The 21,509-nt window shown below is 42.2% G+C and overlaps 1 protein-coding gene across 2 annotated transcripts in view; it reads right to left on the reverse strand.

Annotated features, from left to right (window-relative positions):
- Nucleotides 1-16,102, reverse strand: part of LOC133020582 (protein kinase C beta type) — a 29,450-nt gene extending 13,348 nt beyond the window's left edge. For both annotated transcript variants that reach the window (XM_061087206.1, XM_061087196.1), the window contains exons 1-4: nt 15,796-16,102; nt 13,886-13,917; nt 3,221-3,303; nt 970-1,081 (exon numbers count right to left, since the gene is read on the reverse strand). In XM_061087206.1, coding sequence (XP_060943189.1) covers nt 970-1,081; nt 3,221-3,303; nt 13,886-13,917; nt 15,796-15,959 — 391 coding nt within the window. In that variant the 5' untranslated portion in view covers nt 15,960-16,102. The remainder of the gene's footprint in view (nt 1-969; nt 1,082-3,220; nt 3,304-13,885; nt 13,918-15,795) is intronic.
- Between the last annotated feature and the right edge of the window lie 5,407 nt (nt 16,103-21,509).

Below are 21,509 nucleotides of genomic sequence, written 5' to 3' on the forward strand. Positions count from 1 at the left end.
GTGAACTCAGCGGAACTGGCACTCGTATAAACCAAAAGAGTGGTTCACAGAAAGTAGGAATTTGGTTTAGTTTTTTTCAGTTTGATGCACTTTGTGTGACGTTAACTGATCAAAACTATTCATAGCATTATTTTCAGAGCAACGTCCTTTGGCACAGAGCTGTTTGTGACTTATCTTCGTCGTACTTAGGGCCTATTCTGAGGTTCCTGTTTAAAAGTTGCATGCCTAAAATGAAAAGTGTACATCTCTGCTGCTACAGAGTCTACATTTATAAACTTAGTATCTATGTAAAAATCTCCGCCAAACAGAAGTTAACAATTTTAGGGTAAATATCTGCTATGAAATCATGTAGATGTAGCACACAACCTCTGGCAATCCATAGCAGAACATCTAAATGTTATCTGTGCAAAATTTTCAGCTAATAAAGTAAAGAAGAGAAAAGTAACAGATGTTTAAGAAGAGTAATATTTTGGCGTAATATCCAAATCTGTGTCATTTGAGATTTCTTAATTTAAAACACATAAAATGTAGCTATAGGTATTTCATTTGTTTTTCAAACAACCTGCATCACTTAACTTTTGTACAACAGGAGGAAATGGAGATTGAGTTGGAGAGCGTTATCCACTTTTATATAAAGTCTATGGTTTAAAATAAACAGGTCAAGTATCAAAGCAGAAAGATGCATCGTTGTACATAAATCTAACAATTTGATTTGAGTAACAAAGTGGAATATTTTTCAGAACTTGTCTTGAACAGAGAAAAACAGAAAAAGGAAGAGGTAAAACATTGAGCCGAAAAAAACGACTTCATGACCTTGGTTCAGTTTCACTTGTAGGGGGTTTTAAACTTAAACACTAAATAGTGGAAGTTCAAACCTGATATATACGACTCAGCCAAAATGAGAAGATCTGCTTATAGCCCAGACTGTCACCCACACGCTCACATACAAACAGATGCGTCTGTACTCACGGTCACATTTCATGCCCTGGTGTAGCAGCCCATAGAGGAGGGAGCCACAGTGGTCACAAAAGGTGGGGCTGGAGTAAGTGTGGACCTTAAACTTGTGTTTACTCCGAGGATCCTGCAGAGACACAAACACAGAGCACAGGAGACAAATTATGTAAGTAATCATGTGTGGAGTTCCTGTTTTCATTTAAAACTTTTTTATTACACACAGGATATCTACTCCCCTTCTTCTGAAGACTAACCTGGCAGATAGCTCAGGTTTTCTTTCTCCAAACCTTAACTATCTGCCCAATAAAGGATGTGCTCATCAGAATGTTTCAGCCGCACTACAACCATAATCCAAACATGTAATGTCGACTCTTCTGGGAGGAATTTTCAACAACATTTTGGACCCTGGCTGCAGAGATTTGCTACAAGTACAAGTTAGGTCGGCCAGATGTTAGATGATAGGATCTGGCTCACAGTCCAGGTTCCAGCTCATCACCGAGGTGTTCAGGTGATGGATGGGGTCGAGGTCAAAGCTCTGCCATAAAAAAATGTTATGCATCTGGCTTCGAGCACAAGGCGTCATCATGTTTAGACATCGAATATATAAATTGGATTCCTCCATCAAGGTCCAATGGTCCCCTTAAGAATCCACATTTAAATGAACTAGATCTGGATTTTTATTTGGATTTGCACCAAACTGCAAACACTCAGAATAAACTAACAAACTAAATGTCAGCCCCTCAAATATGCCAGATTTTTTAATTAAGATTCATAAACATCCTTCCCCCAAGTTTCATGGATCTTCTCAGGTGGTTTGGTGTAATCCTGCTGATGAACAACTGATCAACAAAGGGACAGGAGTGAAAACATAACCTCCTTGGTGGAAGCGAAAGAAAAGAAAAGGCTTCATGCCATTCTACATTAGCGCCACCTTACAATTGCCCTCTGGGGACATATGAAGTTGTTTTGAATTGAATTTAGCATCAACGGTAATGTTGTTAGCAGGAGATTTCAAGATTTCCGACTCAAACCTGGAAGCTGCATCGACCTCGGATATTTTGAGAATAAACCTGTACTTTCTGTCGAGTCATGATATCAGTTCCAGTTTGTTTCTTTACAGGAAATTAAGAAATAAAGCTCAGCTAAGGTCAAAGTTGAACACATTTTTACATCTCTGCCCTGAACCATCCCAACACGCCACACACACACACACAGAACAACAAGGCGGTGTGCAGATAAACTATTTTTTCATAATTTCAGTACAACAAAACAAAAACTGTCTATTTCGTTCATCGGTGTCATATTTTCGATGCCATCCCAAATCAATGTATGTGAACAGAATTTTGGACTGATTCTTTAAATATATCATCCATTGCAACATAAAGCAAGAACCAAAACACTGTGAGAGAGAAAATGGAGCAAGTGAGTCTACAGGAAGTACAAAAATAGGAAACAACTAAAAGGCTTTGGTGACAAAAACAAATAAAGAAATCGAGATTCATTAGAATCAAGGAATATGGTGTGTGTGTGTGTGTGTGTGAGTAAGTGAGTGAATGTGTGTGTCAATGAAAGATATTGGCTCATTAACCTGAGGCAGCCAGGCAGCACATTTTCTCCTTACTGACATGTCTCAGGGTGATTTGGAGCCAAAAGGTCAACAGGGGAGTACACGAGATGCGTGTGCGTGCGTGTGCGTGTGTGCGTGTGCGTGTGCTTTTGCGATCCTTGTGAAGAAATTTCTGCTCTTTTCCACTGGTCATAAAACCCAATTACAACCACTAAGATCTGGCCTTTTGCCTCTATCTACATTCACTCCCGGGTCAAATGACTCTGCGGCAGACACAGTTTTTTTCATCTGCTTTTTATATAAAATAAATATAATATTTAGATATAAGACTTCTACTTCAGAGAACAGTTTGTAGGTCGAGACTCAGGTTAGAATTGAGAGGCAGGTTAGGGGGTCATAGTCCTCATTGTTCTGAGGGACAAAAATGTATGTGTGTGCATGTGTATTCATTAAGCAGAACACACACAGAAGTGCACGACAAACACAAAGTTGTGACAGTGCTGATCTTGCAAACATTATTAACAAGCATCATTAGAATCACTAACCATGAGCACAATGAATATTTAACACGGACACAAGTTGAGGGATCTGTTTCACCGTTCATCCCCATAAACCATTTTTAAAAGCCTGACAACAGATACAAAGCTAAAAATTAAGTAAGGAAAGTAGTTGGAGTTGTGTTTGCATGTTTTCACTTACGTCTGACGCTGGTCCCTTGTCGGCCCCCGGACAAGAAAAGGTGACAAACTCATGACAGCGCTTATGGACTACAAAACAGCACACTGTGGAGACAGAGACAGAAAAAATCATTATCAACTCTTCAACTGCAACACAACACAACAGCAACAAAGGCATGATTCAATATGTCAATTATGTGACATTAGTCACTGCACAATAAGCTCTTCATATTTCAGCAGTTTCCACTCGTCCTGTCTTTTGCTTTGCAACGTCTATATTTAGTTTTTATTCCTTCAGTTTAGCTGATTTTAGATTTAACCGCAGTGTGGTGCTGGGACATCTCATTATCACACCCCAGAAGATTAAAGCTGCAACAGGAACCTTCCCCACGTTGGCAGCTTCAAATGGCAGCAGGCTCCTGCTGCAGGCTCCTCCTGCCAAGCACCTGATGAGACTGTATGTTCCTGCTCACTGCTTCAATCATTCAGCACAGACTGACTGAAATAAACACCCAGCACACTCCCAGCCTAATATAGTACAGGGATGCTGGTCCACTTTACAAGGAAACTGCAAGGACAAAAAAGGCTTAAACGGAAGCTCAGTTGCTGGTGATGAAGACAGAAACACAGCCAAAGGACAGTCAGGCTTTTAGAGAAGTCTACTTTGTTCCATCCAGCTCAGTTCTGTACTGAAGTGTTAAACTCTCTGATGAGACGTGAGACATCTTCAAGAAACTTAAGGGAATCCAGTCGCCTGTGTGCAGCTCCTGAAGAAACCACAACCTGGACGACTGATTCTTTAACAAATACATTTGTCTGAATGCATGGGACAAAGCTCGATTGACTTAAATTATGCCTTTCAAGCTACAATTAACTAAAATTAACAATAATATCCTGGATTTGTCCCCTTAATCAAATCTGCTCCAAATGACAATGTGTTCACATCCTAAAGTCCAAATCCTTCCACCAAGTTTCAATAAGAATGGTCCAGTAGTTTTTGTGTAATCCTGCTCAATACATACAGAGACAAACAACCATTCACAGTTTACAGTCTACAATTAACCTGACCCCAATCAACAGGTCTTTGGATAGGTAGGAGGCCGGAGTCCAAGTAGAAAACTCCCACTGACACGAGGAGAACATACAAACTCCTCACAGACACAGAACCAGTAACCTTCACTGTGCGTTGCCCTGTTTATCTGAATCCTCTCCAATAATGGGTTATATCGTGGGTCACATCCCCACAGCGCCACAACATTTTACGGAAATTGGTTCCGTAGTTGTTTTTAGAAATCCTGCTAACTTACAAACAAACACTGATGAAAACAGAACCGAAGCTACAAGATAAAAGTGAAAGAAAAAAACCTAATACAGACACAGTCGACCACAGGTAACCGTGACAACAACGAACAACATAATGCATCTCAGAGTGGAACACTGGTCAGTTTGAGTCTTAAGTGGTTTCTACATGTAAATTACATGATGAAGTGGATGTCTAGGCCTGTTTCCTTCAAGTAGTTGATTCAAATTGCTGGTTGAAGAGTCCTGAGTTTAATCATTTCTTCGCTGAAGCATCAGAATTTTTCTTTGTCTGCGTCATAGTCCACAGCAAAGTGTGTGTGTGTGTGTGTGTGTGTGTGTGTGTGTGTGTGTGTGTGTGTTTGTGTGACTAAAGTTCAGACAGGCTGCAGAGTCTTACAAAACAAATGAAAAGCGTCTGAGGTTTAATTTAACTTTGAGCAACTTCCCCTCATTTCAGATGTGGGAAAAAACAACACGTGAAAACCTGCAGTCACATGTTGGTTTTAGATGGTTCACATGACTACAAGTGTATGATAAATTATCAATAATAAGGATTCTGAGAGATGAATTCACGATACAGCCACATGCCGTTGGAAGCAATGTGAAAAAGTAAAATTTGAAATCAAATGTTTTCAGATGCAAGATTAATCACAGATTCAATTTGGTTCTTTTCACTGTTTTACATGTTTATATATTAAATATTTTTAGATTTTTAACCTTTTTTCAAATAAAACATGTCACAAGAAGTCATTACTTTGGCTTTTGGAAATTGTGGTTGACATTTTTCAACATGTTTTGACATTTTAGACCCCAAACGATTGATTGAGAGAAGAATCAGCAGATTGATCAATAATGATCCGTAGTAAAAAAAGTGAGCAGTGGAGAAATGAGTCACTTCCTTCAGTGGGGAGGGGGGGGGGGTACTGATCCATTTGAGCCAAGATCTGAAAACTGCACCTTTTCTCACTCTGGGTCAGATGGAAATAAAAGGGACAATCCATCCCTTTAAATTTTGATCAGCCACATCTACAGATGAGGTCATGAACAAGACCAACACCAGAACTCCATTTAGATAAATAGTGCAGATGGACTGCAGCTGGACTCCGTGGTCTGCTTCCTGTCGCCGGTGGACTTTTACAGAAAAATCATACTACCTACTTCCACTTTACAATGACTTGCAGTTTCTACTAAATATGGGATTTTTAAGACGTCGATACAGTTCAAATGTCTACCAACATGATTATAAAACATATTAACACACATGCTGAGTTGAAACACCGGGGGCTTCACATTTAAAAAAAGAACAAAGCTAAGCACACACACACACAGAGTGACATTACGCTCTGGTTTAGTCTTAATTATTCAGAATCTCGTTACATTTTCATGAGGCACTGTGGCAACTGCCGGCATTTTCCTCGGGTTTCTAGCAGTTAAGCAACAGAGAGCTTATGTTTGCATATATGTGTGTGTGTGGGGGGGTCACATCAGTGGATACCCAGACGAGCAGTAAATTTCATTTGGTGCAGTTTTATTCAAAGTGCAGACCAGAAATGACAGTAGGTTAGTGTGAACACAAAGTAAAAGGGAAGAGTGGATTTAAAAAGAGGAAAGAACCCAAAAAAGACAGAGACAGACGACAAGAGGAAAAGAAAGTGAATAAGAAATAAAGTCAAACGGAGAAATAGAGTTTGTGTGTGTGTGTGTGTGTGTGTGTGTGTGTGTGTGTGTGTGTGTGTGTGTGTGTGTGTGTGTGTGTGTCTGTGTGTGTGTGTCTGTGTGTGTGGGCAGGAAGGGATGGGGCACAGCTGGGTTTGAGGCGATGTGAGGGGGTGGAGAATTCATTTGTGTGTCAGAGAGAGAGAGAGAGAGAGAGAAACCGAGAAGAGGAGCAGCGGAAAACCCAGAGAGGAATGCAGTCGCACTTCACATCTTTTTGTTCACAAATCTGCTTCGTCATTCACATGCACACACCTGTACGAGCGCACACACATTTGGGTGTACACTACTGAGAGACAGGCCCAGTGACCTGCCGAGGAGGTCTTTGCCCTGTTGCCTAGCAACCAGGCTGAGCCGTACAGTCGAGTCCACACTCGCCACCTCGTTTCATCTGACTGACGGCGTTAACAGCAAATCGGAGCCGATCCGAACGCCGCGAGCTGCCAGGACGACAGCGGGCCGACGGTTTCACATCAACAGGAGCACCAGGAAGTTCCTCCATGTTGGACGAGTACCAGTCCGCAAATCCCAGATGGACGCACTTGTAATCACCACTCAGGCCTCAACATGCCCGAATACGCTCAACCACAAAGATAAAGCCCTGCTGCTGAACTGCTCTCTAAACACTGAGACAACTGCTGCGTTCGACTCATATCGCTTCGACCGCAATTCAGAGGAACCGAGACGGAAACTAGGAGGACACTCAGCAGAGCGCACACGTACGCCAAGGTCCCTAAAAGTCCCCTTAAATCCAATCAAGCTGCACTGAATGGCCCACACTCTGAATGTGCCTTTTACATCAATATCCGTTAATTCAACCCTGAGAAATTGTCATAAAATCCTCTAAGAAGGTTTGTTGTTAAAGAAAGTGAAACCTGGATCTGCCCCTTTGACCAGATCCGCAAAGTAGCTTGTTTTTCCAGACACATTCTCCCCAGCCACACTTTCCAGCTCTTCATGGATCCCAAGGCGTTACCAGATCAGATATGTTATCCCTTCAGCGAGTTCTTGATCGACCCCTAGGTCTCCTCCCGCATGCTCGGTAAACCTCCAACCAAAGGCACCTTGGAGGCTTCCTGATTAGATCCCTGAACCATCTCATCTGTCCTCTGACGACGTGAAGGAGCAGACAAATCCCGGACATCCAAACAGAAACAGAAAAAGGAAAGAAACCTGGTACCAGACACTCATATATGCAATCTTGTTTGTTTTGCTCGATTGCTATTCCCACATTACTGCTGACGCCGCACCGACACGCCTGTCCATCCTGCGCTGAATTGAAAATGCTTTTAAAAACATTTTATGAGAACGGCTGAAGTGCAAATCATATTCATGATTGGATCAACGAGTTGCAATGTATGTCCTCGCCTTTAAGCATGTTCTCTCCGTCAAGAGGAACAGAACGCACACAACTGGGAGGAGACCCCGGGGTAGACCCAGAACTCTGTGGAGGGATTATGTAATCTGTCGGTCCTGGGAGCAGCGGCGAGATCCCACAGGAGGAGGTGGAGAGCGTTGCTGAGGAGAGGGAGGTCTAGAGGCCGCCTCGGACCCCAGATCAGCAGAGTTAAATGGATGGATGGAATCAGAGCTACGATTTGAGGTGAAGAGAGTTAAAGTCACTGGTTTAACTGACCATTGTGTAACATGGGTCATTCAGTCCATCCTGACATTTCTCAGCCAGTAAATAGATGTTACTGAAAAATGAATGTACGGCCAAGGTTTGCCTGTTTATACAGGTAGAGCGAGTCCTGACAAATTTAGGCAACTACAGATAACAACTCCAGAGCCTGATCGATAGATCCGTTGCCAACTAATATTCGCTATAATTATCTTCCTTTGTTAGTTGATATGAAAACTTTTATTTGACAGAACACAGAAAATATGTGAATTTATCTAATGTAATTGTATGTACATCTCGTATTTTAATTATCTTAATGCAACACTTGATTGTATTTGTTTTCTTTTTAAGAAGGGCCAAGCCTCAATTACATTTCTTTGTCATAAGGGTCTGCTGACTAAATAAATTGATTGTAGCTTTTTGAGTTAATCAGCTTTTTGAGCTAAAAGAAAACTATGAAATATATAAATCTATGAGAAAAGTTATCGTTAGTTGTGCTAAACGAATAATCTTTCCATCCAGAGTGTTAAAAAAAATTAAACACAGCAAACCCCAAATGCTGGTTCATATCTGACATCGATCTGTTGTCATTTGGAACTGAAAGGTGTGTTGAGTATTTAAGTCTTTAAGGACATCGCTGAACAACAGGGACTGAACTGTGGACAGACGTTCTCATTAAAGCTTGTGTTCTCCCGTCGCTCTGTGATTTGTGGACGGTGTCACCAACGTATCTTATGATCAATACTTTGGACACGCTCGCCTGTCGAACAGTCAATAACAGGGATTCTATTTCAACTGTACATCGATGATGTCAGCCGCAGCCTTGAGCCAATCAATGGCAGTGACACTCCAAGCGATAGAAATACACACTTTTCTTTTTGTGACTGTTTCTTACTGTTTGTTGGAATGATGCACAAAAGCAAGTCATTCATATTTCTCTTGAAAAGAATATTCATATTTATGTTGAGGCCAGTGGAGCCGGATGTGAAAGTCACTGTAGTCAACTTTTAGTGATAGACTTATACAATAAGATAAACACACCTGCCTCATTAAAACCTTTCTGATCAGCAGAAATATCTCACATCTAACTAAAGGACTTTTCATCCAGTACCGTTATCAGGTCAAAGGTTTGCCAAGTGCTTTGGTTTATGACCAATCAATGTAAACCTATTGACATTCTCTTCAGCCTCAGCTATGTTTGTGATAATTTGCAATAAAAAACACACAGACTTACAAAGACTCAAATCAAAATTACATCAGCTTTACTCTGTGAACATGAAGCACGATTAACTCAAACCACTGCTGTGAATCTCTCGTGAGACTCTTATGTTTCAAGTGTCTCCTTCCAAACAACATCCGGATGAGATTTTAAATACATTCCTATACGCGTCTCTACTGACTAGGGCTGACCTGAATGCCTCAAAACCTTGACCGTTGCCATGGTAATCAATATCATAATCAATATTTCAAAGTAGTTTGTTCTCAGTTGAAAAAAGTGGATTTTGTTTTAAAACCCCCCCGGTGTCAATAACTAACCTAGAGCTCATGTGATGTAATCACTGAATAGATCTGTAATCAGCATGTAACTGTCTTGGATCTCTTTTTGACAGGAAATGACAGGAAGTGAACTTCCTCTTTTTCCTGTTTGAACACCAAATATAAGAAATGGAGAAGGCAGGAGACAATCAAGAAATTCTGAACGTGCAGAAGAGGTATTCAAACACACCCACGGAGGACGGCTCTGTCACTAAGTAAATAGTGTATATCATTGAAACACGTAAACAAACACACATACACACAGTCTCGTCCCCACAGGCCAGAACAAGTCTGGCCAGATGTCTGACATTCCTCCAGACCAACACAAGAGTGCTGGTGCTGATGGTGTGTGTGTGTGTGTGTGTGTGTGTGTGTGTGTGTGTGTGTGTGTGTGTGTGTGTGCGTGTATGTGTGTGTGCATCTACACCCTTCTTCTTCTCTTTAACATACCACCGTTCACTCACAGTTCCTTGTTTACAAATTGCATATTTCTGTCATATTTGGTCAAATCTAGGAAAATAAATTCCACTAACTGAAAATGTAGGAGCATTTCAAATGACCCAAGGTTTAATGTATCTAGGCTAAATATAACCACGGCCTCCACACTTAAAGATGATTTCATTTGACTGTGTAGCTTAACGTTAAGTTGAAACACACTCATCAAATCCTGCTAAAACACTGTCCAACCCAAATATCCCAAGCTTTGTCATCTTATCGCTGCCTTCTGCAATAACACATTCAAATAAACCATAACAGTGGGATTGAAAACATATTCTTGACCTTGGACACAGTGATGCGGCTAAAAGCTCCACAATAGCTGCTGATGTAAGGTTGTTTTCGCCAAATGCTTCCTCCAAGGTCAAAAGGAGACTTCCAGTCTCAACATTTAAGCAAACGTGGACGAGAAGTCCTAAAATGCAGAAAATGCAGTCCTCTGTGGACTTTCACAGAAACGTCTGGTACCAATAATTCTTCATGACTCCCAAATGGGATCAAATTATCTAGAAGAAAAGCAAGTGATAAGACTCATAAACTGTAATTCACGGTTTTTCTCCGTTTTCTAGAAGTCGCTATAGTAATTTTTAGGTTCAAGTTTGTCTAGCATGTTTTTCTTAAACTGCACTTTCAACACCATTTAAATGTTAAATGTTCCAGATTGAAAATGATAAGTACACATTGTGATATGGTCATTTCAAAGCTGTTGAAACAAAAGTTAAGAATCAGTTACTTTCATCTCTGTGTCATGTCAAGCATTCGGCCTGTTGCACGTCAAAAGAGGTATTTTTTTTTAAATTCCACACAATACATTAAAACTTCTGGTCTTCTGACCAAACACAAATCAGTCAACATCTTATCCACATCATTTCATTTCACATATATTTTTTAAATCAACTTTGTACCACGTAGGACAAGAAATAAAAACAGCAGTTCATACGTCTTTTTTCCTATATGACTACTTTTATCCTACATCTAGATACTTTTATATTAGATGACTTCTCCATCTTGATTTTTTTTGTATATTGACAAATGAAGAAGCATCCATTTGTGTTTGTATCTTCTCAACTTTATAATCTGGGTCCATTTATTTATACATTGCACTGCATCTTGTTTTATGTCTATCACATCTTATCTTATAGATCTCATGCACTCAGATTTACCTTGTTGTTCAAAGCTGCTCTTCCAAAACTCAACTTGTCTACACATGTTACAAAACAGCTCTTCAGAAAGGTCAAGCTGAGGGTAAATGCATCATTGTGAATCCAGACATGTTTTTAAATGAACGGCACTCAAACTGCTCTTTACTAAACAAAAAAGCTTTCCTCCATCCTGCACATCAACAGATTACTCAGATTATCTGAGGTGAAGATTGCCCTGACCCATATTTGGAAATTACATAAGCGTCACTGTGAATACCAAACATCCCAGACAACCTATTACCCCGTTCACAACGTCTGAAGTGTTTCCTGTCCACTAATCACCAGCGATTCTATCAAGTTGGACTCATTTACAGCCCATTCCTCGGATTTCTCTTCAAAACAACCAAACTTTTCAAGCAAATGCAACGTTGAGTTGTTAAACTAACGTCTTTACTTTGTTGTTTCACTTTTCTCAAGCTTCAACTTCTTATTATTTATCTCCAACTCTTCTCTTGAGATGGGGAAGAAATAAATTAGGTTTAAGCCTTTGAGAGGCTTAAATCTGCAAATATCTGTTTATGTAGATAAATTAGAATTCTGAATAAATATTTACTGTTCAAGGCATCCAGGTGAAAACAAGAACTATAGATAGGGTCGTCAAAATGAAATAGTTTCATGTAGTTTAGATAAAACACACCACCAAATTTAGCCAAAAGTATTGGCAAGAATTGATCAGGTTGCATTGTGCAAATAGTTTTTGTCATCAATTATTTGCCTTGGCTATAAAACAAAATAACAAAATCAAAATAATATTAGACCAAGAAAACCAAGAGTTTAACAAAGCCTCTGAAATGTTGACTCGGAAAATGATCACAAAATTGATTTTTATTTTTAAGTAAATAAAGCAGTTGGTTAATTGTGGCATTGCTAAAAAATGTAATACTTAAATCCAAACATGACAGCTGGTTAAAATCAATCTATGAGATGTGGATGAAAGCTCTGGAAAGAAAGCCAGTAAGAGAACCTTGAGTTACAGACTTTTGATCAAATGTTGCCAAGATCCTTTCATTTTAACCTGAAATGTCTATATTTGATTAACTTTGTTTGACCTCCCATAGGAACCTTGTCCTCAGACCAGTTTGCTGTGTGAGAGACGGTCAGTAAATCTGAGAGTTATCAGTTCACTGCTGGAAACTAACCACGAAACCCGAGCTGACAGCGGCTCGACCTGTGCACAGCTCGGATTGGCCCGAGCTCTCTACACCTGCGTGTGCTCTGCACGATGTATTACAGCTCAGGGCAACTCACCACACACTGCTTCAGTACAGGAGACTGTGCACAAGAAAAGTGTTCGCTCTCTCTAAAAGCCCCTCAGTGCATTTCCTGTATCAACCCCCCCCAGAGCTGCAAACAGGCCTGCAGCCCGCAGAGTCGGAACTTTTCACTGCTGATGAATAGATAACACAACCTCACACGCAATACTTTACTCAACTCTTTACCATCAATGAAGTCTGACGCAAGAGCCCAATGTTGACACAGTGAAAATGTACACATTGTGATATGGTCATTTCAAAGCTGTTGAAACAAATGTTAAGAATCAGTTACTTTGCACGTCAAAAGATGTATTTTTTTTAAATTCCAGACAATACAGTAAAACTTCTGGTCTTATCATCTTTAACATCTTATCCACATAATTTCATTTCACATATATTTTTAAAATCAACTTTGTACCACGTAGGACAAGAAAGAAAAACAGCAGTTCATATTTCTTTTTTCCTATATGACTACTTTTATCCTACATCTAGATACTTTTATATTAGATGACTTCTCCATCTTGATTTTTTTTGTATATGAACAAATGAAGAAGCATCCATTTGTGTTTGTATCTTCTCAACTTTATAATCTGGGTCCATTTATTTATACATTGCACTGCATCTGTATTACCTTGTTTTTTGTCTATCACATTTTATCTTATCGATCTCATGAACTCAGATTTACCTTGTTGTTGTTGTTGACGTGCAAAGTAACTGATTCTTAACATTTGTTTCAACAGCTTTGAAATGACCATATCACAATGTGTACTTATCATTTTCACTGTGTCACACGCGATACTTCACTCAACTCTTTACCATCAATGAAGTCTTACGCAAGAGCCCAATGTGGCCACATATATTCTTCCCGGACCTCACACGGGTGGTCACACGCCAGAGGAGTTAAGGTGGGTGTCTGACATGCATCGGCGAGGAGGAGGAAGTGATACTACGAGCACGGCGACAACATTTGCTGCAGTACAGTTAGCGTGCATGTGATGGAGGGGTGTCACTATGGGGTCTGTTTATAAAAACCATTTCGTGCAGTGGTCCGTGTCTAGACGCCCACCCACCCAGTTGCCACGACTAGCCGCCCACCCACAGACACACATCGCCACCCGCCCACGCACAAACTCAACCGTTTCACAAATCCAATCAGATGTCAGGCTGGAGAGAAAGAGCTGGAGGAGTCTGTCGTCCTCCTCCTCCTCTTCCCCTCGGCCCAAACCAGACATCTCAGCTTTCACCTCTCCGCCGCCGACTCTTCTTCTCTTACATCTCACACGGTCTCTCCTGCCTGAGCCTGCTCCAGTGTTCTCACTCTCATCCCTGTTGGCAAGCATCTGCTTTGAGTTTGACACCTGCCTGCCAACAACAACAACAACAACAACAACACGCCGTCGACCAACAGGTCACTCTCGACAGTGAGCAGACCTGTGGTCCTCAACACAACTCACACAACACACACAACACACACACCAACACTTCTTCAGAGAGCGAACATCCGGCCACACACCCACAGTCTTATGCAGCAGCAGGATTTGTGAATAAGCTCCTGCTCTTACCTTGGCACTGGAATCCCTGTTTCCCAAAGCCCCTGTGGAGAGAAGACAGGAAGGTGAGAGTTCAAAACATCAAAACATGACAGCAACTCCACAACTACGATTATTAATCAATCAATAAGTACCTCTGCCAGGGAAGTCATGTTTTCAACACCTGTCTATTTGTTTATTCGGTTGCTTTGTTTGTTTGTGACCAAGATTACACACAAATTACAAGAAGGATTTCCACAAAACTTGGAAGAAGGTTTTGGTAAAGGTCAGGGAAGTGCCAATAAAGTTTTGGGGCGGATCCAGGCCTTTTTTCTTAGATCGCTTTCTTGCATTCGCAATATATTTCACTGTTAATATTCTATCTTTACATATTAGTGTCTATTCTATTTATATATTTCCTTACACTTATAATAGGGCTGGGAGATTATTTCAAACTTTTAACTTGATTACAATCACTAGATTATTGTATTACCTTTACTGAATATGAACTTACAAAAGTAAGAACTTTTGGGCCTTGGCGGATAAGTCTCCGCTCTACTTCTAGATTCCCCTTTATTTGACTGAACTGTAAGTTTCTTATAAACATATAGTAACATAAACTCAATACATTGACAAGTTGAGTATTTGAAAAGCACCTGTTAACAACAAGGCAACTCCAAGTACTTAAGATAAGGCAATGAAGACAAGAGTAGGATCTAAGAGTTTATGTTTTCAACACCTGTCTATTTGTTTGTTCGGTTGCTTTGTTTGTTTGTGACCAAGATTACACACAAATTACAAGAAGGATTTCCACAACACTTGGTGGAAGGTTGTGGTAAAGGTCAGGGAAGTGTCAATAAAGTTTTGGTGCAGATCCGTATCAGAGGGCGGATCCAGGCCATGCACAATATATTTCACTGTACATATTCTGTCTATATTGTATATATTAGTGTCTATTCCATTCATATATTTTGTATGTTTCCTTACACTTATAATAAGGCTCGGAGATATTTTCAAACTTTTAGCTTCTAGATTCCCCTTTATTTGACTGAACTGTAAGTTTCATATAAACACATAGTAACACAAACTCAATACATTGACAAGTTGAGTATTTGAAAAGCACCTGTTAACAACAAGGCAACTCCAAGTACTTAAGATAAGGCATTAAATGCATTAAGAAAAACAAACAAAGGTAATGACGACACGAGTAGGATCTAAGATATCTCACAGTTTTGAAACATTTATAAACTGAAAACCCAAATATCCAGTTCACATTGACATACGAGGAAAATGCTCATATCTTTTGCTGGGATGACTTTTGAGAATATTTGCTTGAAAAGTGATTTGAAACACCTCAAAATTATCAAACCCCTCAATGGACCGATCGATTAATCTACTGATCGTTCCAGCCCAGGCACAGACACCCGATCCTGGAGGCTCACATCCACCAGCACCGCAGCAGCAGCAGGAGGAGGAACAGCAGCAGGAGGAACAGCAGCAGGAGGAACAGCAGCAGCAGCACCACCGGGGCCCTGCGTGTCTCCAGCTGCATTCCTCCACCAGACCTCCACCAGTCCAGACCTCCACCACTTCTCCACCAGACCTCCACCAGACCTCCACCAGACCTCCAGCCGAGGGATGGGTATCGGGTCGATGCGGTGCCGCAGAGCAGAGGCTGCAGCTCGGCGAGGCAGCACCGGCACCACCGGGCCCACGGTGCTGTCGCATTGTGGAGGTCCAGGGGATGGTGGGGGTGGGGGGGGGGGGAGGGGGAGTGGCGCATCGCCGTGTTTTTGACAATGACAGTGGGTGAAGGACTGCGGTGTCTGGACTGTGAAGGCGGGGGGGGCGACCAGAGCTGCAGCAGCAAGTGAATCACCTGTGTCCTTACACACACACTCAGACACACACACACACACACACTCACAGACACACACACTCACCAGATGAAGTCGGTGCAGTGGCTGCAGAACGTGGGCTGCTTGAAGAAGCGAGCGATGAACTTGTGGTTCTTCACCTCGTGCACGTTCTTCTGGCGCAGCGCCCCCTGGCGGGCGAAGCCGCGGGCGCTCTCCGGGGCCTCCCCGTCGCTGCCGGGGTCAGCCATCTTTAACCAGGAGGAACCAGGAGGAACCAGCGGGAGGAACCAGGAGGAACCAGGAGGAACCACCGAGAGAGACGAACCAGGGAGCTGGCGATGGAGGCAGCGGCGGAGAGCGAGGCTCGGTGCAGGTGCTGCCTCCTCCTCCCTCTCCTCCTCCTGCTGCTCCTCCTCCTCCTCCTGCTGCTCCTCCTCCTCCTGCTGCTCCTCCTCCTCCTCCTGCTCCTCCTCCTGCTCCTCCTGCTCCTCTGGCCGCCTCACTGTGGCTCGGTGTGTTTTCGAGGCTTCGTCCACAGCTCGCTGCTGCTGCTTGTTCCGGCTGCAGCTAGCACCACTGCTCTGTGGGGGGGGGGGGGGGGTGTGTCCCTGTCTCTCTCTCTCTCTCTCTCTCTCTCTCTCTCTCTCTCTCTCTCTCTCTCTCTCTCTCTGTCCCTGTTTCTCTCTGTCCCTCTCTTCCTCTCTCTCTCTCTGTGTCCCTTTCTGTGTGTCTCTCTCTCTCTCTCTCTCTCTCGCTCTCTCTCTTCCTCTATCCCTCTCTGTCCCTGTCTCTCTTCATCTCTCTCTCTGTGTCTCCCTGTGTCTCTCTCCCTGTGTCTCTCTTCCTCTCTCTCTCTCTCTCTCTCTCTCTCTCTCTCTCTATCTCTCTCTCTCTCTCTCACTATCTCCGTTTCCTTGTCTCTCTTCATCTCTCTCTGTGTCTCCCTGTGTCTCTCTTCCTCTCTCTCTCTCTCTCTCACACACTATCTCTGTTTCCCTGTTTCTCTCTCTCTGTCTCTCTCTCTCTCTTCCTCTATCCCTCTCTGTCCCTGTCTCTCTTCATATCTCTCTCTCTGTGTCCCTGTGTGTGTGTGTGTCTCTCTCTCTCTCTCTCTCTCTCTCTCTCTCTCTCTCTCTCTCTCTCTCTCTCTCTCTCTCTCTCTCTCTCTCTCTCTGTCCCTGTCTCTCTTCATCTATCTCTCTCTCTCTCTGTGTCTCTCTCTCTCTCTCTCTCTCTTCCTCTATCCCTCTCTGTCCCTGTCTCTCTTCATCTCTCTCTCTGTGTCCCTGTGTCTCTCTTCCTCTCTATCTCTCTCTCTCTCTCTCTCTCAAACTATCTCTGTTTCCCTGTTTCTCTTCCTCTCTCCCCCTCTCTCTATCTGTGTATCTGTTCCTCCTTATCGTCCTCTCTCTCTCTCTCTCTCTCTCTCTCTCTCTCTCTCTCTCTCTCTCTCTGTGTCCCTCTCTCTCCCTCTCTGTTTATGAGTGTGTATGTCTCGGTCTTGATTGCAAACACTATACACAGAAACACACGTCAGACCAAAAGTAATGCATACCTTCATGAAGCACACACACACACACAAACACACACACACACACACACAGGTTTGCCCAGCTCTTTACACCCTAACCCAAAGGTTTCCCTTGACCTTCACCAGTTCCAGTTGATACCCAACCCAAACCTTGACCTGACCACAATTCACATTTTGACCCTGATCGTAAACCGACCTCAGGAAACCGGTGAATTGCCTCATCAGGACCGAGCTCCTGTCCCCTTATCAGATCTGCTGGTCCCGACAAGGTCAGTGTCCCTGCCGGAGACGGTCCTGGGACTCCACGTGTCCCCCGAGCCCCGAGTCCATCAGACCAGAGATTCCAGCCCAACATGACATTTCATATATGTGAGTCACAGCATGAGAGCAGGAATCAATACTCATCATCAACTCCAGAGCCGCATGTCAGCGAGGGTCAGTGTGGCCCCCTGTGCACACCGACAACACACTCACAACACACTAACAACAGGCTGCAAACACACTCACAACACACTGACAACACACTGACAACACACTCACAACACACTTACAACACACTGCATGCACTAGAAAACTAAACATGCAGCTATACCCACATGAGGGGTGGGGGCATTTTCAACATACTTTTTCTGATGTATTTATAGGTTACTTAATTAATTTGTCTTATATTTTGGGGATCAATTACCATTTTCTTAATAACTTCCTAATATTGTCTTGATAATGTTACATTTTTACATATAGATTTTATTCTTTTTCATGTTTTATTGACTTTCTGAAATAATTTGGGGGCAAATGTATTTGTCATTTTGTAAGATATCTTACCTCCTCAGGGTATTTTATTAATATTTTTATATTTCTAACATACTGACATTTGAATTTACCATTTCCTATTTCCTTAGTAAACAATTATGTCGAAAATTGAGGAGTTCATTGAGAGAATGAAGAGTTCCTGGGGATCTTAAATATTAATTTCATATCAGGACAAACATTATAGGAATAAGATGAGTGATAGAATTATAATTAAATTATCTAAACAATGGACAAGTTAATCTATTACTTTCTTATGTTTATCTCGGGAAACTGGTTGGTTTAATGTGAGAAGTGCTTTTTATTCAAAAGGGTTGTGAGGGGTGATCCAGAACTGAAAGAGTTGTGAACTGTTTAGATTTAGATTGTAAAAACCACTTGAGACACATTTGTGATATTTAAATTTCTTATTAAAATCCACTTCCCTGGTTTATTATTTTAGAGCTGCTGCCTTCAGATTTCCTTCAAGATACTGCTCGTTGTATTGAGTGGTTTGTGGGATTGTTTGATAAATTACTCATCGCTTCAAAGGATCACTGCAATTCAAGGGTGTCGCTCCTAGAGAATTCACGGTGAGAGCTGCTGTGGGAACTCTGTGCCGACCTGCCGAGTCTTGTTCTAAACCTAATCTCAATCTTATTCACAGTCCTGTGGTTTTTCCCCAGAATGCACACTTCCTCTCCACCGCTGCCAGCTCAGAGGTGATGGTGCCGCTCAGCAGTAAACATGGGCAGTGGTGATAGAAGTAAGATGAATCAGGCTGTGCTGTAGCGTCGTTGTCAAGCTTGTGCACACTTGACAAAATAAAATGGAAAATGGGTGTGATCGCCTCAATTATGAAAAATACCTCCACCACTAAAAAGTAATGGAGCTAAGCATTTCACTGCTTCAGGTTTATACATGCACATAGAACGTTACGAGGAACTCAATGCTACTACTGGTTCAGGGAGCTTTCACAGAGATGTTGTTCCTTTGAGATCCATGATGATATTATGCATTACATAATTTCTGCAGATGTATCAGCTGCACATTCACTCTGCCAATCTCCTCTTCTACCACATTCAAGGTTTTCTATTGGATTGCGATCTGGTAAATGAGGAGACCACTCAGTGAATCGTGAAATCATGAAACCAGTTTGAGACTTTTGCTTTATAATGCTGTGATAAAGTGATGCATCCGATATGGCAAAACAATTGGTGTCAAGTTGCCCAAGGTGTGGCAAGAAAACATTCTACACACCATCATGGATTCAGTGCTGTTGATTCTTCATTCTGACTATCATCTGCCTGCCCAGAACACATTTAAGATTACTCTGACCATATATATTTTCCCAGTCTTCTGTGAACCTGTGTCCACTGCTGCACTAAAGTGTACTCATAGATATCAGCTCTCTCCATATGGAAGTGATAAAGAACGCTTAATTATTTCCTCGGAAAATTGGTGACCATGTAAAACTAAATTCAAACAAACAAAAAATGCTGAACTGCCCAATGGAAATGAAAATGGAAATGAAACCTAAACTTCACCAAATTCCAGACACTCATAGCTGCCTACAAATGCTTAAAAATGCCCTGTCGCAAAATGAGACAATGTTACTATTAACATGACATTACAGTACATATCATTTACGTTACAAAATGCTACATGTATGTGCAATATATAAATGCAACTAACTTCAAAAGATCTATTCTTTGTATTATCAACATCAGAGTAGATGATTGTTGTTAGACATCATCTTCTTATCCAAGGTGTAGTTGGAAGAGATGTGTCTTTAGCCTGCGGTGGAAGTTGTGTAGACTTTCTTCTTCCAAACAGTCGTGATTTTGATGAGTGGTTAGCTCGCAGTGAGCGAGCAGCAAGCTGATTGGCCGATGCAGAGCGGGGTGGACGTGCTGGGGTGTAAGGTTTAACCATGTCCTGGATGTAGGCTGAGAAAGATCCGTTTGCAGCAAGGTATGCATGAACTAGTGTTTTGAAACGGATGTGGGCAGCCACTGGTAACCAGTGAAGGGAGCGGAGGAACGGAGTAGAACGGGTGAATTTAGGTTAAAGACCAGTCAAGCTCCTGCATTCTGGATGAGCTGCAGAGGTCGGATGGCACTAGCAGGCAGACCTGCCAGGAGGGAGCTGCGATTGTCTAGGCGTGAGATGACCAGAGCCTGAATTAGAACCCGTGCTGCCTTCTGAGTGAGAAGGAGACGTATTCTCCTGATGCAGCATGTATCTACAGGTACGGGTCGTAGCAGGCAGCAATGTGAGAGTTGGCTGTCGAGTGTCACACCCAGGTTCCTTGTGGTCTCGGGGGGGCTACCACAGAGTTGTTGATGGTGATAGTCGGGTCATGGGTGGGAGAGCCCTTCCCTGGAAGGAAAAGAAGCCCGGTCTAGTCAAGGTTGATTTTTAAGCGAAGAGCGGACATCCACTGAGAGACGAGTCAGTCAGACAGACAGAGATTCGTTATGCGTATGCCAAGCAACTGTCCTCAGATAGGTTGTGACATTCAATACTGAAAGGTGGTGTCAGGTTGCCCAAAGTGTGCCAAGACAACCTTCCACACACCACATGACCGTTGACACGAGGCAGGTTGGGTTCATGGATTCTGACTCTATCAACAGCCTCCTGAGAGAAATCGGGACTCCTCCGACCAAATACATGTTTTCAGTCTTCAGCTGTTTGTTTTTACTGAACCTGTGTCCAACACAAGCTCAGACTTCTGCTCCTTCCTGATCTGAGTGGGACAAGATTCCGTTCATCGGCCTCAAAGTCTGAACATTCCCCGCTGACCTCTCATCAACAAAGAGTTGCTGCTCACTGGACGCTTGTTGTTTGTCATTCCACAATCAAGTCACTCAGATCCCATTTTTGATGTTTGATGAGAAGATTAACTGAAGCTCCTGGTCTGTCTCTGCAGGACTTTATCTATTGCACTGCATTTATTGTATTTGTGTTTGAACCAGAGTGGCACTCAGTCCAGCACACACCTCTGCCAAGGCCCAACAGTCCACTTAGATTTAATCAAGCTGCACACAATCGCTCACTCTCATAAATATTAGTCCCCTAAATATAGCAGATTTGTTTTTCATCCATGTCCATGAAATTGGTGAAATGTTTTCTTTTAAAGATCTCGGAGCGTGGATCTGTGCCCAAAATTCAATGGGTTCTTTCTGGACACATATTCCAGTGTCAGGTTTCTGTCACATGCAAATCACGGAACAAAGCTGAAACTTTCTGATCAAACAGGAACTTCGTTGTTGTTATTTATGTTGAGCTGCTGGGACACAGTAAAGGACATGTTTCTATTCCCTGGTTAATGGCTGTATTTGTTGTTATTTTGGTCCTGTTGACAATAACATCCTTACAGAGATAAAATCCTCCAACATATTTGGTGACTTTCTGACGTTTCTGCTTTATACATTTCCAATGACAACAAAATGGACCCAAAACACAAGAAACCCACCTG

Source organism: Limanda limanda, chromosome 2, assembly GCF_963576545.1.
Source record: "Limanda limanda chromosome 2, fLimLim1.1, whole genome shotgun sequence".
NCBI lineage: Eukaryota > Metazoa > Chordata > Actinopteri > Pleuronectiformes > Pleuronectidae > Limanda > Limanda limanda.